We start from the raw sequence: 23,500 nt of genomic DNA, 5'->3' as shown, positions 1-23,500 counted from the left end.
AGGAGGAGGATTACATGGTATCCCTGGACATCAAAGATGCTTACCTACATGTCCCCATTTACCATCCTCACCAGGAGTACCTCAGATTTGTGGTACAGGATTGCCATTACCAATTCCAAACACTGCCGTTTGGACTGTCCACGGCACCGAGGGTCTTTGCCAAGGTAATGGCAGAAATGATGATACTCCTTCGAAAAAAGGGAGTTTTAATTATCCCGTACTTGGACGATCTCCTTATAAAGGCGAGGTCCAAGGAGCAGTTGTTGGTCGGAGTAGCACTATCTCGGGAAGTGCTACAACAGCACGGATGGAAAAGTCACAGCTGGTTCCTACCACACGCCTACTGTTCCTGGGGATGGTTCTGGACACAGAACAGAAAAAAGTGTTTCTCCTGCTTGAGAAAGCCAAGGAGTTGTCATCTCTAGTCAGAGACCTCCTGAAACCAAAACAGATATCGGTGCATCACTACACACGAGTCTTGGGAAAAATGGTAGCTTCTTACGAAGCAAAATTTCCATTCGGCAGGTTCCATACAAGAACCTTTTAGTGGGACCTCTTGAACAAGTGGTCGGGATCGCATCTTCAGATGCATCGGCTGATAACCCTGTCTCCAAGGACCAGGGTATCTCTACTGTGGTGGCTGCAGAGTGCTCATCTTCAAGAGGGCCGCAGATTCGGCATACAGGACTGAGTCCTGGTAACCACGGATGCCAGCCTTCGAGGCTGGGGGGCAGTCACACAGGGAAGAAACTTCCAAGGACTATGGTCAAGTCAGGAGTCGTCCCTACACATAAATATTCTGGAACTGAGGGCCATTAACAATGCCCTAAGTCTGGCAAGGCCTCTGCTTCAAAACCAGCCGGTACTGATCCAATCAGACAACATCACGGCAGTCGCCCATGTAAACCGACAGGGCGGCACAAGATGCAGGATGGCGATGGCAGAAGCCACAAGGATTCTCCGATGGGCGGAAAATCACGTCTTAGCACTGTCAGCAGTGTTCCTTCCGGGAGTGGACAACTGGGAAGCAGACTTCCTCAGCAGACACGACCGACACCCGGGAGAGTGGGGACTTCATCCAGAAGTCTTCCAACTGTTGAAGGCCACAGGTGGACATGATGGCGTCCCGCCTAAACAAAAAACTAGATATTGCGCCAGGTCAAGGGACCCTCAGGCAATAGCTGTGGACGCTCTAGTGACACCGTGGGTGTACCAGTCGGTTTATGTATTCCCTCCTCTGCCTCTCATACCAACGGTACTGAGAATAATAAGAAAACGAGGAGGAAGAACGATACTCGTGGTTCCGGATGGGCCAAGAAGAGCTTGGTACCCAGAACTTACAGAAATTATATCAGAGGACCCATGGCCTCTACCGCTCAGACAGGATCTGCTACAGCAGGGGCCCTGTCTGTTCCAAGACTTACCGCGGCTGCGTTGGACGGCATGGCGGTTGAATTCCGGATCCTAAAGCAAAAGGGCATTCCGGAGGAAGTCATTCCTACGCGGATAAAAGCCAGGAAAGAAGTAACCGCAAACCATTATCACCGTATTTGGCGAAAATATGTTGCGTGGTGTGAGGCCAGGAAGGCCCCAACAGAGGAATTTCAGCTGGGTCGTTTTCTGCACTTCCTACAGTCGGGAGTGACTATGGGCCTAAATTTGGGTTCCATTAAGGTCCAGATTTCGGCTCTGTCGATTTTCTTCCAGAAAGAACTGGCTTCACTGCCTGGAGTTCAGACATTTGTAAAGGGAGTGCTACATATTCATCCCCTTTTTTGTGCCTTCTGTGGAACCTTGGGATCTCAACGTGGTGTTGAGTTTCTTAAAATCCCATTGGTTTGAGCCACTTAAAACTGTGGATCTGAAATATCTCACGTGGAAAGTGGTCATGTTATTGGCCTTGGCTTCGGCCAGGCGTGTGTCAGAATTGGCGGCTTTGTCATGTAAAAGCCCTTATCTGATTTTCCATATGGATAGGGCAGAATTGAGGACTCGTCCCCAGTTTCTCCCTAAGGTGGTATCAGCTTTTCACTTGAACCAACCTATTGTAGTGCCTGCGGCTACTAGGGACTTGGAAGATTCCAAGTTACTGGACGTAGTCGGGGCCTTAAAAATTTATATTTCCAGGACGGCTGGAGTCAGGAAAACTGACTTGTTTTTTATCCTGTAGGCACCCAACAAAATAGGTGCTCCTGCTTCTAAGCAGACTATTGCTCGCTGAATTTGTAACACAATTCAGCTGGAGCATTCTGCGGCTGGATTGCCGCATCATAAATCAGTAAAAGCCCATTCCACGAGGAAAGTGGGCTCATCTTGGGCGGCTGCCCGAGGGGTCTCGGCTTTTCAACTTTGCCGAGCTGCTACTTGGTCAGGGGCAAACACGTTTGCTAAATTCTACAAATTTGATACCCTGGCTGAGGAGGACCTTGAGTTCTCTCATTCGGTGCTGCAGAGTCATCCGCACTCTCCCGCCCGTTTGGGAGCTTTGGTATAATCCCCATGGTCCTTACGGAGTTCCCAGCATCCACTAGGACGTCAGAGAAAAAAAGATTTTACTCACCGGTAAATCTATTTCTCGTAGTCCGTAGTGGATGCTGGGCGCCCATCCCAAGTGCGGATTGTCTGCAATACTTGTATATAGTTATTGCCTAACTAAAGGGTTATTGTTGAGCCATCTGTTGAGAGGCTCAGTTATATTTCATACTGTTAACTGGGTATAGTATCACGAGTTATACGGTGTGATTGGTGTGGCTGGTATGAGTCTTACCCGGGATTCAAAAATCCTTCCTTATTGTGTCAGCTCTTCCGGGCACAGTATCCTAACTGAGGTCTGGAGGAGGGGCATAGAGGGAGGAGCCAGTGCACACCAGATAGTACCAAATCTTTCTTATAGAGTGCCCAGTCTCCTGCGGAGCCAGTCTATTCCCCATGGTCCTTACGGAGTTCCCAGCATCCACTACGGACTACGAGAAATAGATTTACCGGTGAGTAAAATCTTATTTTCTCGTAGTCCGTAGAGGATACTGGGCGCCCGCCCGGTGCTTTTTTTTTCTGCACTGTTACTTGGTTAAGTAATGTTGGTTCAGCTGTTGCTTTCCTGTTTCATGTTTGGTTAGCATGGCTTTCCTTTTGTTGTGTGTGCTGGTTTGGAATCTCACCACTATCCTTACCTATCCTTCTCTCATGGTATGTCCGTCTCCTCGTGCACAGTTTCTAGACTGAGTCTGGTAGGAGGGGCATAGAGGGAGGAGCCAGTGCACACTATTGATTTCTTAAAGTGCCCAAGGCTCCTAGTGGACCCGTCTATATACCCCATGGTACTACTGTGGATCCCAGTAACCTCTATGGACTACGAGAAAAGGATTTACCGGTAGGTAATGCAAATCCTATTTTCTTTAGTCCTCCCATTCTTGTGTTCAGTAATTCTCCTGGTTTGGAGTAATTTTAATTTTTGAGTAAATATATTTACTTCTAACCAGGTGCATTACTAACCATAAGACCAAGGGGTGTGGATTAAGAGACCGTATATAGATAGTCAATAAGCCGACACTAGATGTTCGACAGTCAGTATGTCGACAGGGTTAAAATGTGAACCGTTAAACTGTCGACATGGAGTATAGTCGAAAGGGTCAAAAGGGCGGCATGTAAATGGTTGACACATAATAGGTCGTTGCATGGTTTTTTTTTTCCAACCCTTATTACAACCCTAACCCTAAAAATCATGAAAACCCTGTGTCGAGCATTTGCATTTCAACTTTTGGTATCATTTTTTTTTTTATACCAGTGTTTCAAGGTTTTATTTGCTCAAAATATTAATTGACTCTAATCCCACAAAGTTAATTTTCTGTTTATTAGCCTGATAGTTGAACTTTGTTCAAGTGATGTGCATATCTCTGCTCCATCCGCCTAGCCTGCACAGAAATTCTTTGGTGTATAGTGCATCCGGAAAGTATTCACAGCACTTCACTTTTTCCACATTTTATGTTAGTCTTATTCCAAAATGGAATAAATTAATTTTTCCCTCAAAATTCTACACACAATGGAAACTTTTTTGTAGATTTTTGCAAATTTATAAAAAATAAGAAATCACATGTACATAAGTGATTTGCTCAATACTTTGTTTATGTAACTTTGGCAGCAATTACAGCCTAATGTCTTTGAATATGATGCCATAAGCTTGGCACACCTATCTTTGGCCAGTTTCGCCTATTCCTCTTTTCAGCACCTCTCAAGCTCCATCAGGTTGGATGGGAAGCGTCAGTGCACAGCCATTTTTCAGATCTCTCCCAGAGATGTTCAATCGGATTCAAGTCTGGTCTCTGGCTGGTCCACTCAAGGACATTCACAGAGTTGTCCTGAAGCCACTCCTTTGATATCTTGGCTGTGTGCTTAGGGTCGTTGTCCTGCTGAAAGATGAACTGTCGCCCCACTCTGAGGTCAAGAGTCCTCTGGAGCATGTTTTCATCCAGGATGTCTCTGTACATTGCTGCTTTAATCTTTCCCTCTATCCTGACTAGTCTCCCAGTTTTTGCCGCTGAAAAACATCCCCACAGCATGATGCGCCCACCACCATGCTTCACTGTAGGGATGGTATTGGCCTGGTGATGAGCAGTGTCTGGTTTCCTCCAAACACGACGCCTGGCATGCACGCCAGAGAGTTCAATCTTTGTCTCATCAGACCAGAGAATTTTTTTTTTCTCATGGTCTGAGAGTCATTCATATGCACTTTAGCAAACTCCAGGCGGGCTGCCATGTGCTTTTTACTAAGGAGTGGCTTCCATATGGCCACTCTACCATACAGGCCTGATTGGTGGAATGCTGCAACCTTCTGGAAGGTTCTCCTCTCTCCACAGAGGAATGCTGTAGCTCTGAGAGACTGACCTTTGGGTTCTTGGTCACCTCCCTGACTAGGGCCCTTCTCCCCCGATCGCTCAGTTTAGATGGCTGGTCAGCTCTAGGAAGAGTCCTGGTGGTTCTGACCTTCTTCCATTTACGGATGATGGAGGCTACTGTGCTCATTGGGACCTTCAAAGCAGCAGATATTTTTCTGTACCCTTCCCCAGATTTGTGCCTTGAGACAATCCTGTCTCGGAGGTCTACAGACAATTCCTTTGACTTCATGCTTGATTTGTGCTCAGACATGCACTGTCAAGTGTGGAACCTTGTATAGGCAGGTGTGTGCTTTTCCAAATCATGTCCAATCAACTGAATTTACCACAAGGGGGAACTCCAATTAAACTGTAGGAACATCTCAAGGATGAGCAGTGGAAACAGGATGCACCTAAACTCAATTTTGAGCTTCATGACAAAGGCTGTGAATACTTATGTACATGTGATTTCTTAGTTTTTTATTTTTCATAAATTTGCAAAACTCAAAAAAAAAACTTTTCACATTGTCATTATGGGATATTATGTGTAGAATTTTGAGGGAAAAAATGAATTTACTCCATTTTGGAATAAGGCTGTAACATAACAAAATGTAGAAAAAGTGAAGCGTTGTGAATACTTTCCAGATGCTCTGTATGTGCTGATCTATATTCCCAATTAAGCCATTGGTTTCCCTGCTACACTGTATAGTGCTGTATGTAATACCATAGTGAAGTGTAACCAAGCGCTATAATGTGCTTAGAAATTGACCCTTTGATGGTTTCATAATAACTGTCTAATGTCCCTTTTAATGGTTTTCTGATGGGTTGTTTTATATAGCTCCTCTTTTTAATAAGTACATGTTGTTGGATTTATGTTCCCCCCCCCTAGTATAGATGTGTTCATTTTTAGTTCTAGGTCACCTGGACATGAACCCCCGTGTTAAGTCATACGATTTTTCTTGGAAGAGGATAGGCAGTGAAACAATTATGGCCAAGTGTTGCCTTTTAAATGATAATACATTTCTGAGCTGAATATAACCTACTACCCCCAACAATGCTGGGTTCATATTCAGGTTTCGTTAAAGGAATCCGTAATTGGTGTTAGAAGCGTGCATAATCTTTCTGACTGGTAGAACGTAGGATGCATTTGTCCTCGTTATTCCATGACCAGAGAATATAATCTAACAAGAGAACTATTTATGACATCATTAAGGTCATTAAGTATTTTATTTTTAAATGTCACACCTTTTTTCCTCCTTGAGTGCTTTCCTTATTGTTTGTCTTTTAACGTGACTTGGAAAAATAAAAATACATGCTCCAAATTAAAACAGTTCTTAAATACATGTTTGCAGCATATGAATGGATTACGTCTTGTGGTCCACATGGTAACTTGTAAGATTTATTTAAGGCATATATGAGGCTTGCACATTGTGTTTGTGGTTAATCTGAATTCTTTGGTCAGTTTGAAGTAAGTATAGAATGTTAATTGTGTCAAAATGTTTATGGCCCAAAGCAATCTTTTTTCCAGTTTTCTCTTTTTATTTATAGAATAAGAAGTAGACTTTTTTTGTTTTTGTTTTGAAGGTATTTGTTTTGTGTTTTTATTAGAATTTTTCTTTTCTTCTACATTTTTATAACCACATTGTTTGAAATCAAATATTTTTCACTCTACAAAGTCACGAGATGAGGCATAAAATTTGCAAGTGTGTTGTAGAATCTGCAACATTCTACAACCTGTTTATTTGCATTTCTTTCAAGGCATGTTTTAAAGTGAGACATTCACCCTAGTCATTTCTTCAGGAGTGCACAATGTTTTTAATTGTTTATAGGCCCCATGTAAAATATTCTGAATCTACTGCATGAAAGGAACTCTTTGCAGTCATGCCAACAGCGCTAAATAGTCCCATTGTGGCTAAAATTGTACTTATTTTCTTACAAATTGCCACATCATGCTATCCCCACACCCCATAGCAACTATTTTTTTTGCCCAACCCTTCCTTCATAACAGCCCCCCCCCCGCGCTTCTGTAATAAAACATTCCCCCACTCGCCTCTCTTATAACTACCAATAACCCGCCACCCCCCAATTACCTCTGTATCAACACATTCACATCAATATCAAATTAGATATACCAAGTCTACACAAATATAAGGGGTTGTTGTTTTTTTTCCAGAAGTGTTTACATGTATTTATCACTTGAATTAATATTGTTTTATGATCATATTGGAGACGGCATGTCTAATACCTGAATAGTATTTTTTTTAATGCAGGTTACTCACAAGATGCAGGCATCCCTGTTTGCAGGCCTAGACAAATGATTCCAGATGTTAAGACCCAGCAAATTGACTAAAAAAACAATCTAATATAGCAGCGCATGTATACATTTAGCTCTGTATCCCAGTGGTAATACCCCCTTGTATGTAGTGTTCTGTGACACTGTGCTTATACAGACACAGTAGTTGCACTTCCACAGAGGAAATCCAGTGATCACATGCCCTGGCCTTCCGTCAAATGCGGAGTTATGGCTTTGACCCAATAGTACAGGGTTATGAAATGCCCGCTTTTAACATTTCTAAATTATAATAACATTTTTAATAAAAACATTTCCGTTTTATTTTAAAGCTAAACTACTGCATAGTAAAAGTTGCATGCCTATAGCCAATCGTAACCCACAATCCAGAGATTGTGGGTTACTGATCAGTGTTCCTGCCATACAGTACCTCTGTTACAAGGTGGTAATATGACTTTACAATACATCAAAAATGATGAACACAACTGAAGCTAATTACTGGGTAGCTGTTTTCCCTTAACTTTTAAAATATAGACGGTTTTCTTCAACCTCCTGCAATAATCTGTGCTTTTAACCAAGTTTTTACAATGTAACAACACTTCAACTTGGCCGTACATCACACACTGACTTGGTACATGAATTATCTTGCATACATGTAAGAAATACTAGTTTCGTTTGTGTTACTTTGTTTCGCACTTCAAGGTTATATGATGCTTACGAAGCTACCGTTACACCCAGAATGGGTTAAATCAGCAGGAAAGAATTCATTTCCACATTAATGACCTAGCCTCGCTGGGTTTGGACAATGGGGAACATGCTTCTGACTTGTACTCCTATTGCCAATTAACACCTCCTATAACAGGTTGCCTGGGCTAGGCAGTGCAGCAGATGCAGTAACTGTAGTTTTACATGCAGCTTGTTTTTCACACTACTTGTTTAATGCGCACAAAATTAAAGTATTAAAAGGTTGCTACTCAAGTTTGAAATAAACAGTTTTGCTTGCTGGATTTCTATAGGGTTTTAGCGCTATTATTATTTTCCTCCTATTATACTTTCACGTGCGAGAAATGTAAAACTAAATCTAATTGCTTTTAAAGTTTACCATTTGCAGAACTACTGTATAAACTTACATGCCCAGCCAAATCTATTTTTCTGTTAAACGAATGTCACCATACATTATCTGCATATGGTATATTATCTTGTCCCCCCCCCCCCCTCCCCCCCAATTCTACAGAGACCTTTTCCAGCCATCTGAAAACAGTGTAACCTGAATCGCAGCCTAAACAAACACCGACCACTAAGCATGCTTATTAAAAACAAAGGGTTGTCATCCTTCCAGCATGTCATGGACCAAAATACTAATAGTTTTGTAATATTTTAGACCTTGTTAATATTCATTACTTTGTTAGCTTATTTACAGCAAACACAGTTCAGTACATGATTACAGTTTTCTTATCAGTCGTTTTGACTCTTGTTTAATCAGCAGGTATTTAATAAACCTGGCTAAGTAAGTGATAGAAGTTCACACTAACAGGAAGGTGAAGCAGAACGGCTAATAGTGTTAATAATTTTGCTAAAAGGCCTGAGCAGATAACACATTAGGTTTGTGCTATTACCATCTCAAATCCTTTTGTAGCACTTTGTCAACAAGTACTGTCCATGTGAAAAGACAGCCAGTGTGTTGACTTTCAGCATAAGTAAGTAGCAGCACATTTATTTTTAATGACGTACTTTAAAAAAAGAAGAAAAAAAAAGAAAAAAGAAGAGAGTTTATATCTTGTCTATTTTAACTGTAGTGTGAATCGCTCTCAGGCTGGTTATGTTGATTTAATTAGAACAAAAGCTATAATAGGGGGTTTAGAAATATCCTATTTCACTAAATGTATTTTACTGTAATACTTATCTGATTGGGTTTTATCTGCAATCCAATGAATTCTGCAATTTGAATTGCACATAAGGGATCATGGATATGACCACATTTGGTATCATCCCACAGTGAATCTTGAATCTTAGGTATTGAATTGTATTTGCTATGCTGTTTCTTCCTTTTCCAGGTGCTCACATTTTGTGTAGTGTATTAATATTTCAATGTGATTACTTATGTTACTATTTTGTTTGTAATGGCTTTAATTTGTCTGTCTAATTTATGTACAATTATTTATTGTTTTATTTCATTATTTGAAATATATTCTGCTAGAGTTCTATATTTTCCACTTGTCCTCTGTTTTAATTTTTTTTTTTAAAATAACATTTCCTGGGTTTCTTAAATGGTCCTAGGCATAGGGGAGCTGAAATGACGACTTCTGCTCTTCCCAATTACATTATCATGATATCATCATTATACTGCCCTGTGTGTTAGTGGAAGCCTAGGATACAACGCTCCAGGTTTCAGATTGTTTTTGCCTCCTGAGTGAAGGCTGTGATTATTGCCCTGCAGGCAGGTCAGTTCGCTGGATAACACTTTCAGACAGTTAAAGGCAGATTGTAGCAGCTATACTTTTTTAGAGATAAATCAGTCAGATCGATTTTTAAGTGTCTTGTAACTGACCTTTCATCAGGAAGCAGAAGAATTTACTTTCTTCTTTATTTCCTCCTGTTTCCTCCTCAGATTTTCAGCTGACATGTTTGAGATCTTAATATTGACTTCCAGTTGCTGTATGCTCCTCCTTTTGTTTTTTGTAATTTTTTTAGTTTTTACAGGTCATGGGACAATATTAAAATGACTCCTTAAAAATATTTGCCAAACTTTTAGTTGCTGTGGTGTATTTTTTTTTTTTTGTAAATATAATGGTAATTCTAGAAAAATGCCAGGATTACAGAATTGCTGTGTGCTACACCACTTTTTCTATTTTGTATTCTTCTGTACCCATTTTCAGAAATTTTTCATTTCCGTTTGTGTTGCTTTTATATTTGTGAGCATATTTTACTGCAACATGCTTTGAACACCTGTTTTATTGGGGGGGATCCGGTCTTTAGGTCGACAGTAAGTAAGTCGACATGGTTTCTAGGACGACAGGGACTCTAGGTCGACATGACAAAAGTTCGACATGTTTTTCGTTTTTTGTTTTAAATTTTTTGAACTTTTTCATACTTTACGATCCATGTGGACTGAAATTGGGAACGGTAACCTTGCCCGAAGCATGGCAAGCAAAGCGAGGGGACACGGTGCACTAATTGGGGTTCCCGGTCACTGTACGGAGAAAACTACACCAAAAAAAAAACCTCATGTCGACCTTTTCTCATGTCGACCTAGTACACGTCTACCTAGAAACCATGTCGACCAATAGTGGTCGACCTAGACACTGTCGACCTAAGTATAATCTACCTAACATACCACACCCGTTTTATTTTTGGGTGGGGCGGTGATCTGGTGGGTTAGCGTGTGACCTTGGTCTCCTACTTTTCTGTTTTTAGTTTGCCTTGCGTTTGCTCCCAAGCTTTAAACTGTAATTTCTTGTTCATGTACATCTATTAGTCTCTTAAAATAGTGAAATAGTTGTTGTAGACAGTCTTACATCACTTGGGGATGGAGGTGGCGTCAGGAGTTATTAGTATTAGGCCACAGTCTCATGTAATTGGATCTCCCTCTGTGTGTGGGCCACATAGTACACTGCAACAGTTTTCGCACTGGGGCGTGCAGATTGAAATTGCATGCCGATCCATGCAATGTTGATGGGTGTTTTTATGAGGTAACTGGGGGAAAACTACCAGGAGCTGGTAAAAACGCATCTAAAACGCAACTGCGACCGTGGTCCGTAAAGTATTCTGCGCCTTTGTATGCACATCAGCGGATTTGAGCTGCAGCTGTTGGTTGTCTCAATAAGACACACATTAACTTCAGCATTACCATATAGACGCAATAGCCGCTGGTGCAAAAGCACCTACCTCTGAATCGCCCCCAAACGGTCTCTCTAATAATGATTTGGAATATAATGGAGCTAACTTTTGGGGGTGTACTTTGATTGGCTGGTGCTCTGGATCCCGCCACCCAGCATACCTGTCGCCAGAATGCCGGCAGTGGGGCGAGCGCAAAAGAGCCCTTTGCGGGCTCGCTGCACTCACCACGCTGCGGGTACGGTGCACTATGTATTCTCCCTCCAGGGGTGTCATGGACAACCCAAGAGGGAGATTAGGTGTCTGCATACCGGCGCCGGTATGCTGAGCGCCAGGATCCTGACAGCCGGTATACCAAGTGCCTCCCAACTTTGAGGAGTATTTCAAAATTCTGTAGTATTTACTTGAGTTCATTTTTTTTCCTCTAACGTCCTAAGTGGATGCTGGGGACTCCGTAAGGACCATGGGGAATAGCGGCTCCGCAGGAGACTGGGCACATCTAAAGAAAGCTTTAGGACTATCTGGTGTGCACTGGCTCCTCCCCCTATGACCCTCCTCCAAGCCTCAGTTAGATCTCTGTGCCCGAACGAGAAGGGTGCACACTAGGGGCTCTCCTGAGCTTCTTAGTGAAAGTTTTAGATTAGGTTTTTTATTTTCAGTGAGACCTGCTGGCAACAGGCTCACTGCATCGAGGGACTAAGGGGAGAAGAAGCGAACTCACCTGCGTGCAGAGTGGATTGGGCTTCTTAGGCTACTGGACATTAGCTCCAGAGGGACGATCACAGGACCAGCTTGGATGGGTCCCAGAGCCGCGCCGCCGGCCCCCTTACAGAGCCAGAAGGCAGAAGACGTCCTGTCTTCAACAAGGTAGCGCACAGCACTGCAGCTGTGCGCCATTGCTCTCAGCACACTTCACACTTCGGTCACTGAGGGTGCAGGGCGCTGGGGGGGGGCGCCCTGAGACGCAATAAAAACACCTTGGATGGCAAAAAAAATGCATCACATATAGCTCCTGGGCTATATGGATGCATTTAACCCCTGCCAGAATCCATAAAAAAGCAGAAGAAAAGTCAGCGAAAAAGGGGCGGAGCCTATCTCCTCAGCACACTGGCGCCATTTTCCCTCACAGCTCCGTTAGAGGGAAGCTCCCTGTCTCTCCCCTGCAGTCACTACACTACAGAAAGGGTTAAAAAAAGAGAGGGGGGCACTAATTAGGCGCAGTATTAACTATACAGCAGCTATAAGGGGAAAAACACTTATATAAGGTTATCCCTGTATATATATATAGCGCTCTGGTGTGTGCTGGCAAACTCTCCCTCTGTCTCCCCAAAGGGCTAGTGGGGTCCTGTCCTCTATCAGAGCATTCCCTGTGTGTGTGCTGTATGTCGGTACTTTTGTGTCGACATGTATGAGGAGAAAAATGATGTGGAGACGGAGCAGATTGCCTGTAATAGTGATGTCACCCCCTAGGGGGTCGACACCTGAGTGGATGAACTGTTGGAAGGAATTACGTGACAGTGTCAGCTCTGTATAAAAGACAGTGGTTGACATGAGACAGCCGGCTACTCAGCTTGTGCCTGTCCGGACGTCTCATAGGCCGTCAGGGGCTCTAAAGCGCCCGTTACCTCAGATGGCAGATATAGACGCCGACACGGATACTGACTCCAGTGTCGACGGTGAAGAGACGAATGTGACTTCCAGTAGGGCCACACGTTACATGATTTGAGGCAATGAAAAATGTTTTACACATTTCTGATAATACGAGTACCACCAAAAAAGGGGTATTATGTTCGGTGAGGAAAAACTACCCGTAGTTTTCCTGAATCTGAGAAATTAAATGAGGTGTGTGATGATGCGTGGGTTTCCCCCGATAACAACAGATAATTTCTAAAATGTTATTGGCATTATATCCTTTCCCGCCAGAGGTTAGGGTGCGTTGGGAAACACCCCCTAGGGGGGATAAAGCGCTCACACGCTTGTAAGGGCTCTACCTTCGCCTGAGATGGCCGCCCTTAAGGATCCTGCTGATAGAAAGCAGGAGGGTATCCTAAAAGGTATTTACACACATACTGGTGTTATACTGCGACCAGCAATCGCCTCAGCCTGGATGTGCAGTGCTGGGTTGGCGTGGTCGGATTCCCTGACTGAAAATATTGATACCCTAGATAGGGACAGTATATTTTTGCCTATAGAGCATTTAAAAGATGCATTTTTATATATGCGTGATGCACAGCGGAATATTTGCCGACTGGCATCAAGTCTAAGCGCGTTGTCCATTTCTACCAGTAGAGGGTTATGGACACGTCAGTGGTCAGGTGATGCGTATTCCAAACGGCATTTGGAAGTATTGCTTTATTAAGGGAGGAGTTATTTGGGGTCGGTCTTTCAGACCTCGTGGCCACGGCAACAGCTGGGAATTCCACGTTTGTACCCCAGGCCGCCTCTCAACATGAGAAGACGCCGTATTATCAGGCGCAGTCTTTTCGTGGACAAGCGGGCAAAAGGTTCCTCATTTCTGCCCCGTGACAGAGGGAGAGGAAAAAGGCTGCAGAAATCAGCCAGTTCCCAGGAACAGAAACCCTCTCCCGCCTCTGCCAAGCCCTCAGTATACGCTGGGGCTTTACAAGCAGAATCAGGCACGGTGGGGGGCCCGTCTCAATGAATTTCAGCGCGCAGTGGGCTCACTCGCAAGTAGACCCCTGGATCCTTCAGGTGATATCTCAGGGGTACAAATTAGAATTCGAGACGTCTCCCCCTAGCCGTTTCCTAAAGTCAGCTTTACCGATGTCTCCTTCTGACAGGGAGACAGTTTTGGAAGCCATTCACAAGCTGTATTCCCAGCAGGTGATAATCAAGATACCCCTCCTGCAACAGGGAACGGGGTATTATTCCACACTGTTGTGGTACCGAAGCCGGACGGCTCGGTGAGACCGATTCTAAATCTAAAATCTTTGAACACTTACGTACAGAGGTTCAAATTCAAGATTGAGTCACTCAGAGCAGTGATTGCGAACCTGGAAGAAGGGGACTACATGATGTCTCGGGACATCAAGGATGCTTACCTTCATGTCAAAATTTACCCTTCTCACCAAGGGTACCTCAGGTTTATGGTACAGAACTGTCACTATCAGTTCAGACGCTGCCGTATGGATGGTACACGGCACCCCGGGTCTTTACCAAGGTAATGGCCGAAATGATGATATTCCTTCGAAGGAAGTGAATTTTAGTTATCCCTTCCTTGGACAATTCCCTGATAAGGGTAAGATCCAGGGAACAGTTGGAGGTCGGTGTAGCACTATCTCAGGTAGTGTTGCGGCAGCACGTTTGGATTCTCAATATTCCAAAATCGCACCTGGTTCCGACGACGTGTCTTCTGTTCCTAGGGATGATCCTGGACACAGTCCAGAAAAAGGTGTTTCTCCCGGAGGAGAAAGCCAGGGAGTTATCCGAGCTAGTCAGGAACCTCCTAAAACCGAGCCAAGTCTCAGTGCATCAATGCACAAGGGTTCTGGGTAAAATGGTGGCTTCCTACGAAGCAATCCCATTCGGCAGATTCCACGCAAGAACTTTCCAGTGGGACCTGCTGGACAAATGGTCCGGATCGCATCTACAGATGCATCAGCGGATAACCCTGTCACCAAGGACAAGGGTGTCCCTCCTGTGGTGGTTGCAGAGTGCTCATCTTCTAGAGGGCCGCAGATTAGGCATTCAGGACTGGGTCCTGGTGACCACTGATGCCAGCCTGCGAGGCTGGGGAGCAGTCACACAGGGAAGGAATATCCAGGGCTTATGGTCAAGCCTGGAGACATCACTTCACATAAATATCCTGAAGCTAAGGGACATTTACAATGCTCTAAGCTTAGCAAGACCTCTGCTTCAAGGTCAGCCGGTGTTGATCCAGTCGGACAACATCACGGCAGTCACCCACGTAAACAGACAGGGTGGCACAAGAAGCAGGAGGGCAATGGCAGAAGCTGCAAGGATTCTTCGCTGGGCGGATAATCATGTGATAGCACTGTCAGCAGTATTCATTCCGGGAGTGGACAACTGGGAAGCAGACTTCCTCAGCACGACCTCCACCCGGGAGAGTGGGGACTTCACCCAGAAGTCTTCCACATGATTAAAAACTCGACAGGTATTGCGCCAGGTCCAGGGACCCTCAGGCAATAAGCTGTAGACGCTCTGGTAACACCGTGGGTGTACCAGTCAGGGTATGTGTTCCCTCCTCTGCCTCTCATACCCAAGGTACTGAGATTGATAAGATGGAGAGGAGTAAGCACTATATTCGTGGTTCCGGATTGGCCAAGAAGGACTTGGTAACCGGAACTTCAAGAGATGCTCACGGAGGATCCGTGGCCTCTACCTCTAAGAAGGGACCTCCTCCAGCAAGGATCCTGTCTGTTCCAAGACTTACCGCGGCTGCGTTTGACGGCATGGCGGTTGAACGCCGGATCCTGAAGGAAAAAAGGCATTCCGGATGAAGTCATCCCTATCCTGATCAAAGCCAGGAAGGATGTAACCGCAAAAACATTATCACCGCAATTGGCAAAAATATGTTGCGTGGTGCGAGGCCAGTAAGGCCCGACGGAGGAAATTCAACTCGGTCGATTCCTACATTTCCTGCAAACAGGAGTGTCTATGGGCCTGAAATTGGGGTCCATTAAGGTTCAAATTTCGGCCCTGTCAATTTTCTTCCAAAAAGAACTAGCTTCAGTCCCTGAAGTTCAGACGTTTGTAAAAGGGGTACTGCATATACAGCCTCCTTTTGTGCCTCCAGTGGCACTTTGGGATCTCAATGTAGTTTTGGGTTCCAAAAGTCACATTGGTTTGAACCACTTAAATCTGTGGAGTTAAAATATCTCACATGGAAAGTGGTCATGCTGTTGGCCCTGGCCTGGGCCAGGCGCGTGTCAGAATTGGCGGCTTTATCCTGAAAAAGCCCTTATCTGATTTTCCATTCGGACAGGGCGGAATTGAGGTCTCGTCCTCAGTTTCTCCCCAAGGTGGTTTCAGCGTCTCACCTGAACCAACCTATTGGTGGTGCCTGCGGCTACTAGGGACTTGGAGGCCTCCAAGTTGCTAGACGTGGTCAGTGCCCTGAAAATATATGTTTCCAGGACGGCTGGAGTCAGGAAATCTGACTCGCTGTTTATCCTGTGTGCACCCAACAAGCTGGGTGCTCCTGCTTCTAAGCAGACTATTGCTCGTTGGATTTGTAGTACAATTCAGCTTGCACATTCTGTGGCAGGCCTGCCACAGCCAAAAATCTGTAAATGCCCACTCCACAAGGAAGGTGGGCTCATCTTGGGCGGCTGCCCGAGGGGTCTCGGCTTTACAACTTTGCCGAGCAGCTACTTGGTCAGGAGCAAATACGTTTGTAAAATTCTACAAAATTGATATCCTGGCTGAGGAGGACCTGGAGTTCTCTCATTTGGTGCTGCAGAGTCATCCGCACTCTCCCGCCCGTTTGGGAGCTTTGGTATAATCCCCATGGTCCTTACGGAGTCCCCAGCATCCACTTAGGACGTTAGAGAAAATAAGAATTTACTTACCGATAATTCTATTTCTCATAGTCCGTAGTGGATGCTGGGCGCCCATCCCAAGTGCGGATTGTCTGCAATACTTGTACATAGTTATTGTTACAAAAATCGGGTTATTATTGTTGTGAACCATCTTTCAGAGGCTCCTCTGTTATCATGCTGTTAACTGGGTTCAGATCACAGGTTATACGGTGTGATTGGTGTGGCTGGTATGAGTCTTACCCGGGATTCAAAATCCTTCCTTATTGTGTACGCTCGTCCGGGCACAGTATCCTAACTGAGGCTTGGAGGAGGGTCATAGGGGGAGGAGCCAGTGCACACCAGATAGTCCTAAAGCTTTCTTTAGATGTGCCCAGTCTCCTGCGGAGCCGCTATTCCCCATGGTCCTTACGGAGTCCCCAGCATCCACTACGGACTATGAGAAATAGAATTATCGGTAAGTAAATTCTTATTTTCTTAAGTTTATTTTCATTATTTGGTTTGACTTTTATTAGGGATTTATATCTGGTTAATACCCCTTTCACACTAGCACCTAATCCAGGGATTTTGCGTGTGAATGTGCATTAACCCGGGATTTTAGTAGGTCTGAACGTAAACTACGTCTTTGGTCCTCTTTTTATCAGGGTCAGGACTGAAACCTGGGATTTTGCTGTCTGTTGAACCCGGCAGATTTCCATCTCTAAGTCTGAAAGGGGTGTAATTAACCCAGAGGTTCCCAAACTCCGCCATTACAGCCCAGGTTTTAAGGATATACATGCTTGAGTCCAGCTAGTTAAATCAATTTGACTGAGGTACTTAAGTCACCTATGCTCAAGCATGTATATCCTTAAATCTGGGACTGTAATGTCATAGTTTGGGAAACTATGGTTTAACCAGTGCCTCCAAAATGCTAAGAACAGCACTAGGGTACGACATTTTATTCCCTGCTTGCTTTTTTATGGAATGCAATTGCCGTCCTAAAGAAACCATGAAAATGTATTCTAAAAATGTTTTTACATTAAGGACAAGCTTAGGTTTCTGGCTGCTACATTTTCCAAATTTGGGATGTTTATTAAAACAGGTATACAGAAAAAGGTTGCAGTGAATTGGGTTACAGCACCATTTCCTGGTGCACCAGTTTTTATACATGTACCCACTTTTGTTCTTTTAGTTATACTTTTTTGTATTTACAGCTTTTTCCATTTACTTGGATGCATTCACTTCATCAAGGTGATGAAAACCTGTTTGGAAATTGGTAAAACCTCACAGAATAACAGCCACACTCGCATTCACACCGTCACAACTGTACAGGATAGGAATGTCCCTGTGACACAAGCCTCCTTAGCATTACAGTATCTTTCTACCATGATCAAGCAATAGCATGAATAGTTCTTTCATCTTAATTCATCTTGTGTTAAATTTAGAACACAAGGGAGGGCACAAATTCTAATAATCTCTGTTTGTTTTAGGGGCCCCCTACCGATGCTCCTGCAGTGGACACCGCTGAACAGGTGTATATTTCTTCATTGGCTTTGCTGAAGGTATGTATCTGTTGTCTTAGCTTTTATTTTGTCTTGGTAAAGGAGTTGGCAATGTTTGTCTTCAGTGTGAGCAAAATCTGGGATGTTTCCATTACAGCTCTAACACTGCCTTTGGTTGGAGTATGGTTTAGAAGGTCTACAGTCATTAGGTCAGCCCCATAAGGTCGACATAGAAAGGCCGGCAGGTACAAAAGTTCACCAGGGTCGAAAGGTCGACATGACCTTTTAGTTTTGAGGTTAGTATGAATAGTGTTGGCATCTGGGACCACCAATTGTTGAAATGCGTTCCCTTGAGGGCTCGCTTCACTCGCCACAAGGTCACCGCAGGTTAGGATTTGTGACATGGGTAGTCAAAAAGGGATGTAGTCATGATCTCTGCGTTCGGGACCCTGGCAGTCCGCATACTGACGCCAGAATGGCGGCAGGGGCCAAGGGCTATTCCCACTCGTGGGTGTACACGACACCCATAGAGTGGGAATAGATCCTGTTGCGAGTGCAGGGAGCCACCGAGCCCGCAAGGGTCTTTTTTTGCGCTCGCCCCTCTGCCGGCATCATATGTTGTTATTTTGTCCATGTCAACCGTGTGTCTGTAGACCAATAGTCCGGATCTCCTTTGGTTGGTCCAATGTTTCCTAACCACCTTTAGGTGCTCCCAACAGGGGAGGTGTCGGGCATTTCCTGTGTAGGAAGAGGTATGATATTATGATGGTAGATTGAGTCACCTCTGCATGCCAGGATTGCCAGTTTTCTGACCACTGGCTGCAGTGACACCACCCCTTTTGTCCAACAGTGATCTGTGCAGATAGTCAACTGTCGTTTTAACTCTATAGAACAGTAGTTCTCAAACTCTGGGGCAGATGTATTAACCTGGAGAAGGCATAAGGAAGTGATAAACCAGTGATAAATGCAAGGTGATACACGCACCAGCCAATCAACTCCAATATGTAAATTAACAGTTAGGAGGTGATTGGCTGGTGCATGTATCACCTTCTATTTATCACTGGTTTATCACTTCCTTATGCCATCTCCAGGGTAATACAGCTGCCCCTCTGTCTTCAGGATCCCAAACAGGTCACCTGGTAAGTTCACATGTGTACTTGTTGCTGACTGACACACATTAAAAGAGCCACAGGTGGATCTAATTATTTCACTTGTAGACCTGCGTGGAGACCTAGAAACATGAACTGTTTGGAGGCCTAAGGACCACATTTGAGACCCTATGGTATAGATATGATGGGTATTTTATTTTTCTCCGGCAGGGTCCACAGGTTATCCTCAGGATAACATTGGGATATGATGGAGCGACAGCGGGTTGGCACCAAACGATCACAAGCTTTCTGGCCTCCCAGAATGCATCGGGCTCGTCCATATAATCCCGCCCACTGACTCGAGCTGGACAATGGTCACAGGGCTGCTGTGTTTGGCAGCCCTAAGCTTTATTTGATTTATTTTCTCTAACGTCCTAGTGGATGCTGGGGACTCCGTCAGGACCATGGGGAATAGCGGGCTCCGCAGGAGACAGGGCACATCTAAAAAGCTCTTTAGGTCACATGGTGTGTACTGGCTCCTCCCCCTATGACCCTCCTCCAGGCTTCAGTTAGGTTTCTGTGCCCGGCCGAGTAGGGTGCAACCTGGATGGCTCTCTTATAGAGCTGTTTAGAAAAGTCTTTTTTAGGTTAAACTAATCAGTGATTCCTGCTGGCGACAGGATCACTGCAACGTGGGACTTAGGGGAGAGACTTGCAACTCACCTGCGTGCAGGAGGATTGAAGTCTTAGGCTACTGGACACTGAGCTCCAGAGGGAGTCGGAACACAGGTCAGCCTGGGGTTCGTCCCGGAGCCGCGCCGCCGATCCCCCTTACAGACGCTGAAGACGGCGGAGACGGAGGTCCGGTGACAGGCGGCAGAAGGCTTCTCAGTCTTCATAGAGGTAGCGCACAGCACTGCAGCTGTGCGCCATTGTTGTCTCACAGGCTCACTGACACGGTCACGGAGGGTGCAGGGCGCTGCTGGGGGCGCCCTGGGCAGCAATATAAATACCTAATTTGGCAAAAGAAATACACCACATATAGCCATTAAGGCTATATGTGTGTATTTTAACCCAGGCCAGTATTAAAAAACCGGGAGGAGAAGCCCGCCGAGAAAGGGGCGGAGCTTATTCTCCTCAGCACACAGGCGCCATTTTCCCTCACAGAAAGGCTGAGGGGAAGGCTCCCATGCTCTCCCCTGCACTGCACTACAGAAACAGGGTTAAAACAGAGAGGGGGGGCAATGATTTGGCGATATAAATATATATAAATGCTATAAGGGAGGAACACTTATATAAAGGTTGTCCCTGTATAATTATAGCATTTTGGTGTGTGCTGGCAAACTCTCCCTCTGTCTCCCCAAAGGGCTAGTGGGTCCTGTCCTCTATCAGAGCATTCCCTGTGTGTGTGCTGTAGGTCGGTACGTGTGTGTCGACATGTATGAGGAAAATGTTGGTGAGGAGACGGAGCAAATTGCCTGTAATAGTGATGTCACTCTCTAGGGAGTCGACACATGAATGGATGGCTTACTTATGGAATTACGTGATAATGTCAACACGCTGCAAGCCGGTTGACGACATGAGACAGCCGGCGGACAAATTAGTATTGGTCCAGGCGTCTCAGACACCGTCAGGGGCTTGTAAAAACGCCCATTTACCTCAGTCGGTCGACAGACACTGACACGGACACTGACCCCAGTGTCGACGGTGAAGAAACAAACGTATTTTTCCTTTAGGGCCACAAGTTACATGTTAAGGGCAATGAAGGAGGTGTTACATATTTCTGATACCACAAGTACCACAAATAAGGGTATTTTGTAGGGTGGGAATAAACTACTTGTAGTTTTGCCTGAATCAGATAAATTAAATGAAGTGTGTGATGATACGTGGGGTTCCTCCGATAGAAAGTTATGGGCGGTATACCCTTTCCCGCCAGAAGTAAGGGCGAGTTGGAAAACACACCTTAGGGATAAGGTGCTCACACGCTTGTAAAAACAAGGCGTTACCGTCTCCAGATACGGCCGCCTCAAGGAGCCAGCTGATAGGATGCTGGAAAATATCATAACAGTATATACACACATACTGGTGTTATACTACGACCAGCAATCGCCTCAGCATGGATGTGCAGCGCTGAGGGGGCTTGGTCGGATTTCCTGACTGAAAATTTTGATACCCTTGACAGGGACAAGATTTTATTTACTATAGAGCATTTTAAGGATGCATTTCTATATATGCGTGATGCGCAGAGGCATATATTGTATTCTGGCATCAAGAGTAAATGTGATGTACATATCTGCCAGACGAATACACGACAGTGGTCAGGTGAGGCAGATTCCAGACGGCATATGGAAGTATTGCCGTATAAAGGGGCGGTCCATTGGACCTGGTGGCCATGGCAACAGCTGAAAAATCCACCTTTTGTTACCCCGAGTCACATATCGGCAAGAAAGGACACAGTCTTTTCAGTCTCAGTCCTTTCGTCCCCATACGGGCAGGCGGGCAAAGGCCAGTCATATCTGCCCAGGGGTAGAGGAAAGGGAAGAAGACTGCAGCAAGCAGCCCATTCCCAGGAACAGAAGCCCCTCACAGCTTCTGCCAAGTCCGCAACATAACTCTGGGGCCGTACAAGCGGACTCAGGTGCGGTAGGGGGTCATCTCCAGAGTTTCAGCACGCAGTGGGCTCACTCGCAAGGGAACTCCGGGATCCTACATGTAGTATCCCAGGTGTACATTAGAAATTCGAGACGTCTCCCCCTCACACAATTCACAGGCTGTATTCCCAGCAGGTGATAATCAAAGTACCCCTTTTACAGAAGGGGGTAGTATTCCACACTATATTGTGGTACTGAAGCCAACCGGCTCGGTGAGATCTGAAATATTTGAACACTTACATACAAGCGTTCAAATCAAGATGGAGTCACTCGGAGCAGTGATAGCGAACCAGGAAGAAGGGGACGATATGGTGTCACTGGATATCAGGGACGCTTACCTACAGGTCCAAATTTGCCCTTCTCACCAAGGGTACTTCAGGTTCCTGGTACAGAACTGTCAATATCAGTTCAGACGCTGCCGTTTGGATTGTCCACGGCGCCCCGGGTCTTTACCAAGGTAATGGCCGGAATGATGAATTTTCTTAAAAGAAACATGGACGCTTTCCTGATAAGGGCAAGGTCCAGAGAACAGTTGGAGGTCGGAGTAGCACTATCTTAAGTAGTGCTACGACAGCACGAGTGGATTCTAAATATTCCAAAATCGCAGCTTTTTCCGACGACACGTCTACTGTTCCTAGGGATGATTCTGGACACAGTCCAGAAAAACGTGTTTCTCCCAGTGGAGAAAGCCAGGGAGTTATCCGAGATAATCGGGATCCTCCTAAAACCAGGAAAAGTGTCAGTACATCATTGCACAAGAGTCCTGGTAAAAATGGTGGCTTATTACGAAGCAATTCCATTCGGCAGATTTCCCGCAAGAATTCTTCAATGGGATCTGCTGGACAAATGGTCCGGATCGCATCCTCAGATGCATCAGCGGATAACCCTATATCCAAGGACAAGGGTGTCTCTCCTGTGGTGATTACAGAGTGCTCATCTTCTAGAGGGCCGCAGATTCGGCATTCAGGATTGGATGCCGGTGACCACGGAGGCCAGCCTGAGAGGCTGGGGAACAGTCACACAGGGAAAAAAATTTCCAGGGAAGTGTGATTAAGTCTGGAGAATTCTCTCCGCATAAATAAGCTTAGAGCAAATATATAGTGCTCCAAACTTAGCAAGACCTCTGCTTCAAGGTCAGCCGGTATTGATCCAGTGGGATAACGTCACGGCAGTCGCCCACGTAAACAGAAAGGGCGGCACAAGAAGCAGGAGGGCAGTGTCAAAACTGCAAGGATTTTTCGCTAGGCGGAAAATCATGTGATAGCACTGTCAGCAGTGTTCTTTCCGGGAGTGGACGACTGGGAAGCAGACTTCCTCAGCAGGCATGACCTCCACCCGGGAGAGTGGAAACTTCATAGGGAAGTTTTTTCAGCATGATTGTGGACCGTTGGCAAAGACCAAAGGTGGACATGATGGCGTCCCGCCCGAACAAAAAACGGGGCAGGTATTCCGCCAGGTCTTGAGACCTTCAGGCGGCGATAGCTGGGGATGTTCTGGTAACACCGTGGGTGTACCAGTCAGTGTATGTGTTCCCTCCTCTGTTTCTCATAACCAAGGTATTGAGAATTATAAGACATAGAGGAGTATGAACTATACTAGTGGCTCCGGATTGGCCAAGAGGGACTTGGTACCCGGAACTTCAAGAGATGCTCACAGAGGACTAAGGGCCTGGGGAGCTAAGAAGGGACTTGCTTCAGCAAGTACCATGTCTATTCCAAGATTTACCGCGGCTGCGTGTGACGGCATGGCGGTTGAATGCCGGATCCTGA

The 23,500-nt window shown here is 45.3% G+C and overlaps 1 protein-coding gene across 1 annotated transcript in view; it reads left to right on the top strand.

Moving 5' to 3' along the window:
- Nucleotides 1–23,500, top strand: part of PSMD14 (proteasome 26S subunit, non-ATPase 14) — a 305,697-nt gene that overhangs the window by 129,373 nt on the left and 152,824 nt on the right. Inside the window, exon 3 of the mRNA XM_063933641.1 lies at nt 17,981–18,052. Coding sequence (XP_063789711.1) covers nt 17,981–18,052 — 72 coding nt within the window. The remainder of the gene's footprint in view (nt 1–17,980; nt 18,053–23,500) is intronic.

Source organism: Pseudophryne corroboree, chromosome 7, assembly GCF_028390025.1.
Source record: "Pseudophryne corroboree isolate aPseCor3 chromosome 7, aPseCor3.hap2, whole genome shotgun sequence".
NCBI classification, from domain to species: Eukaryota; Metazoa; Chordata; class Amphibia; order Anura; family Myobatrachidae; genus Pseudophryne; species Pseudophryne corroboree.
The sequence above is the reverse complement of the archived record's forward strand: the minus strand, read 5'-3'. Positions and strand labels throughout refer to the sequence as shown.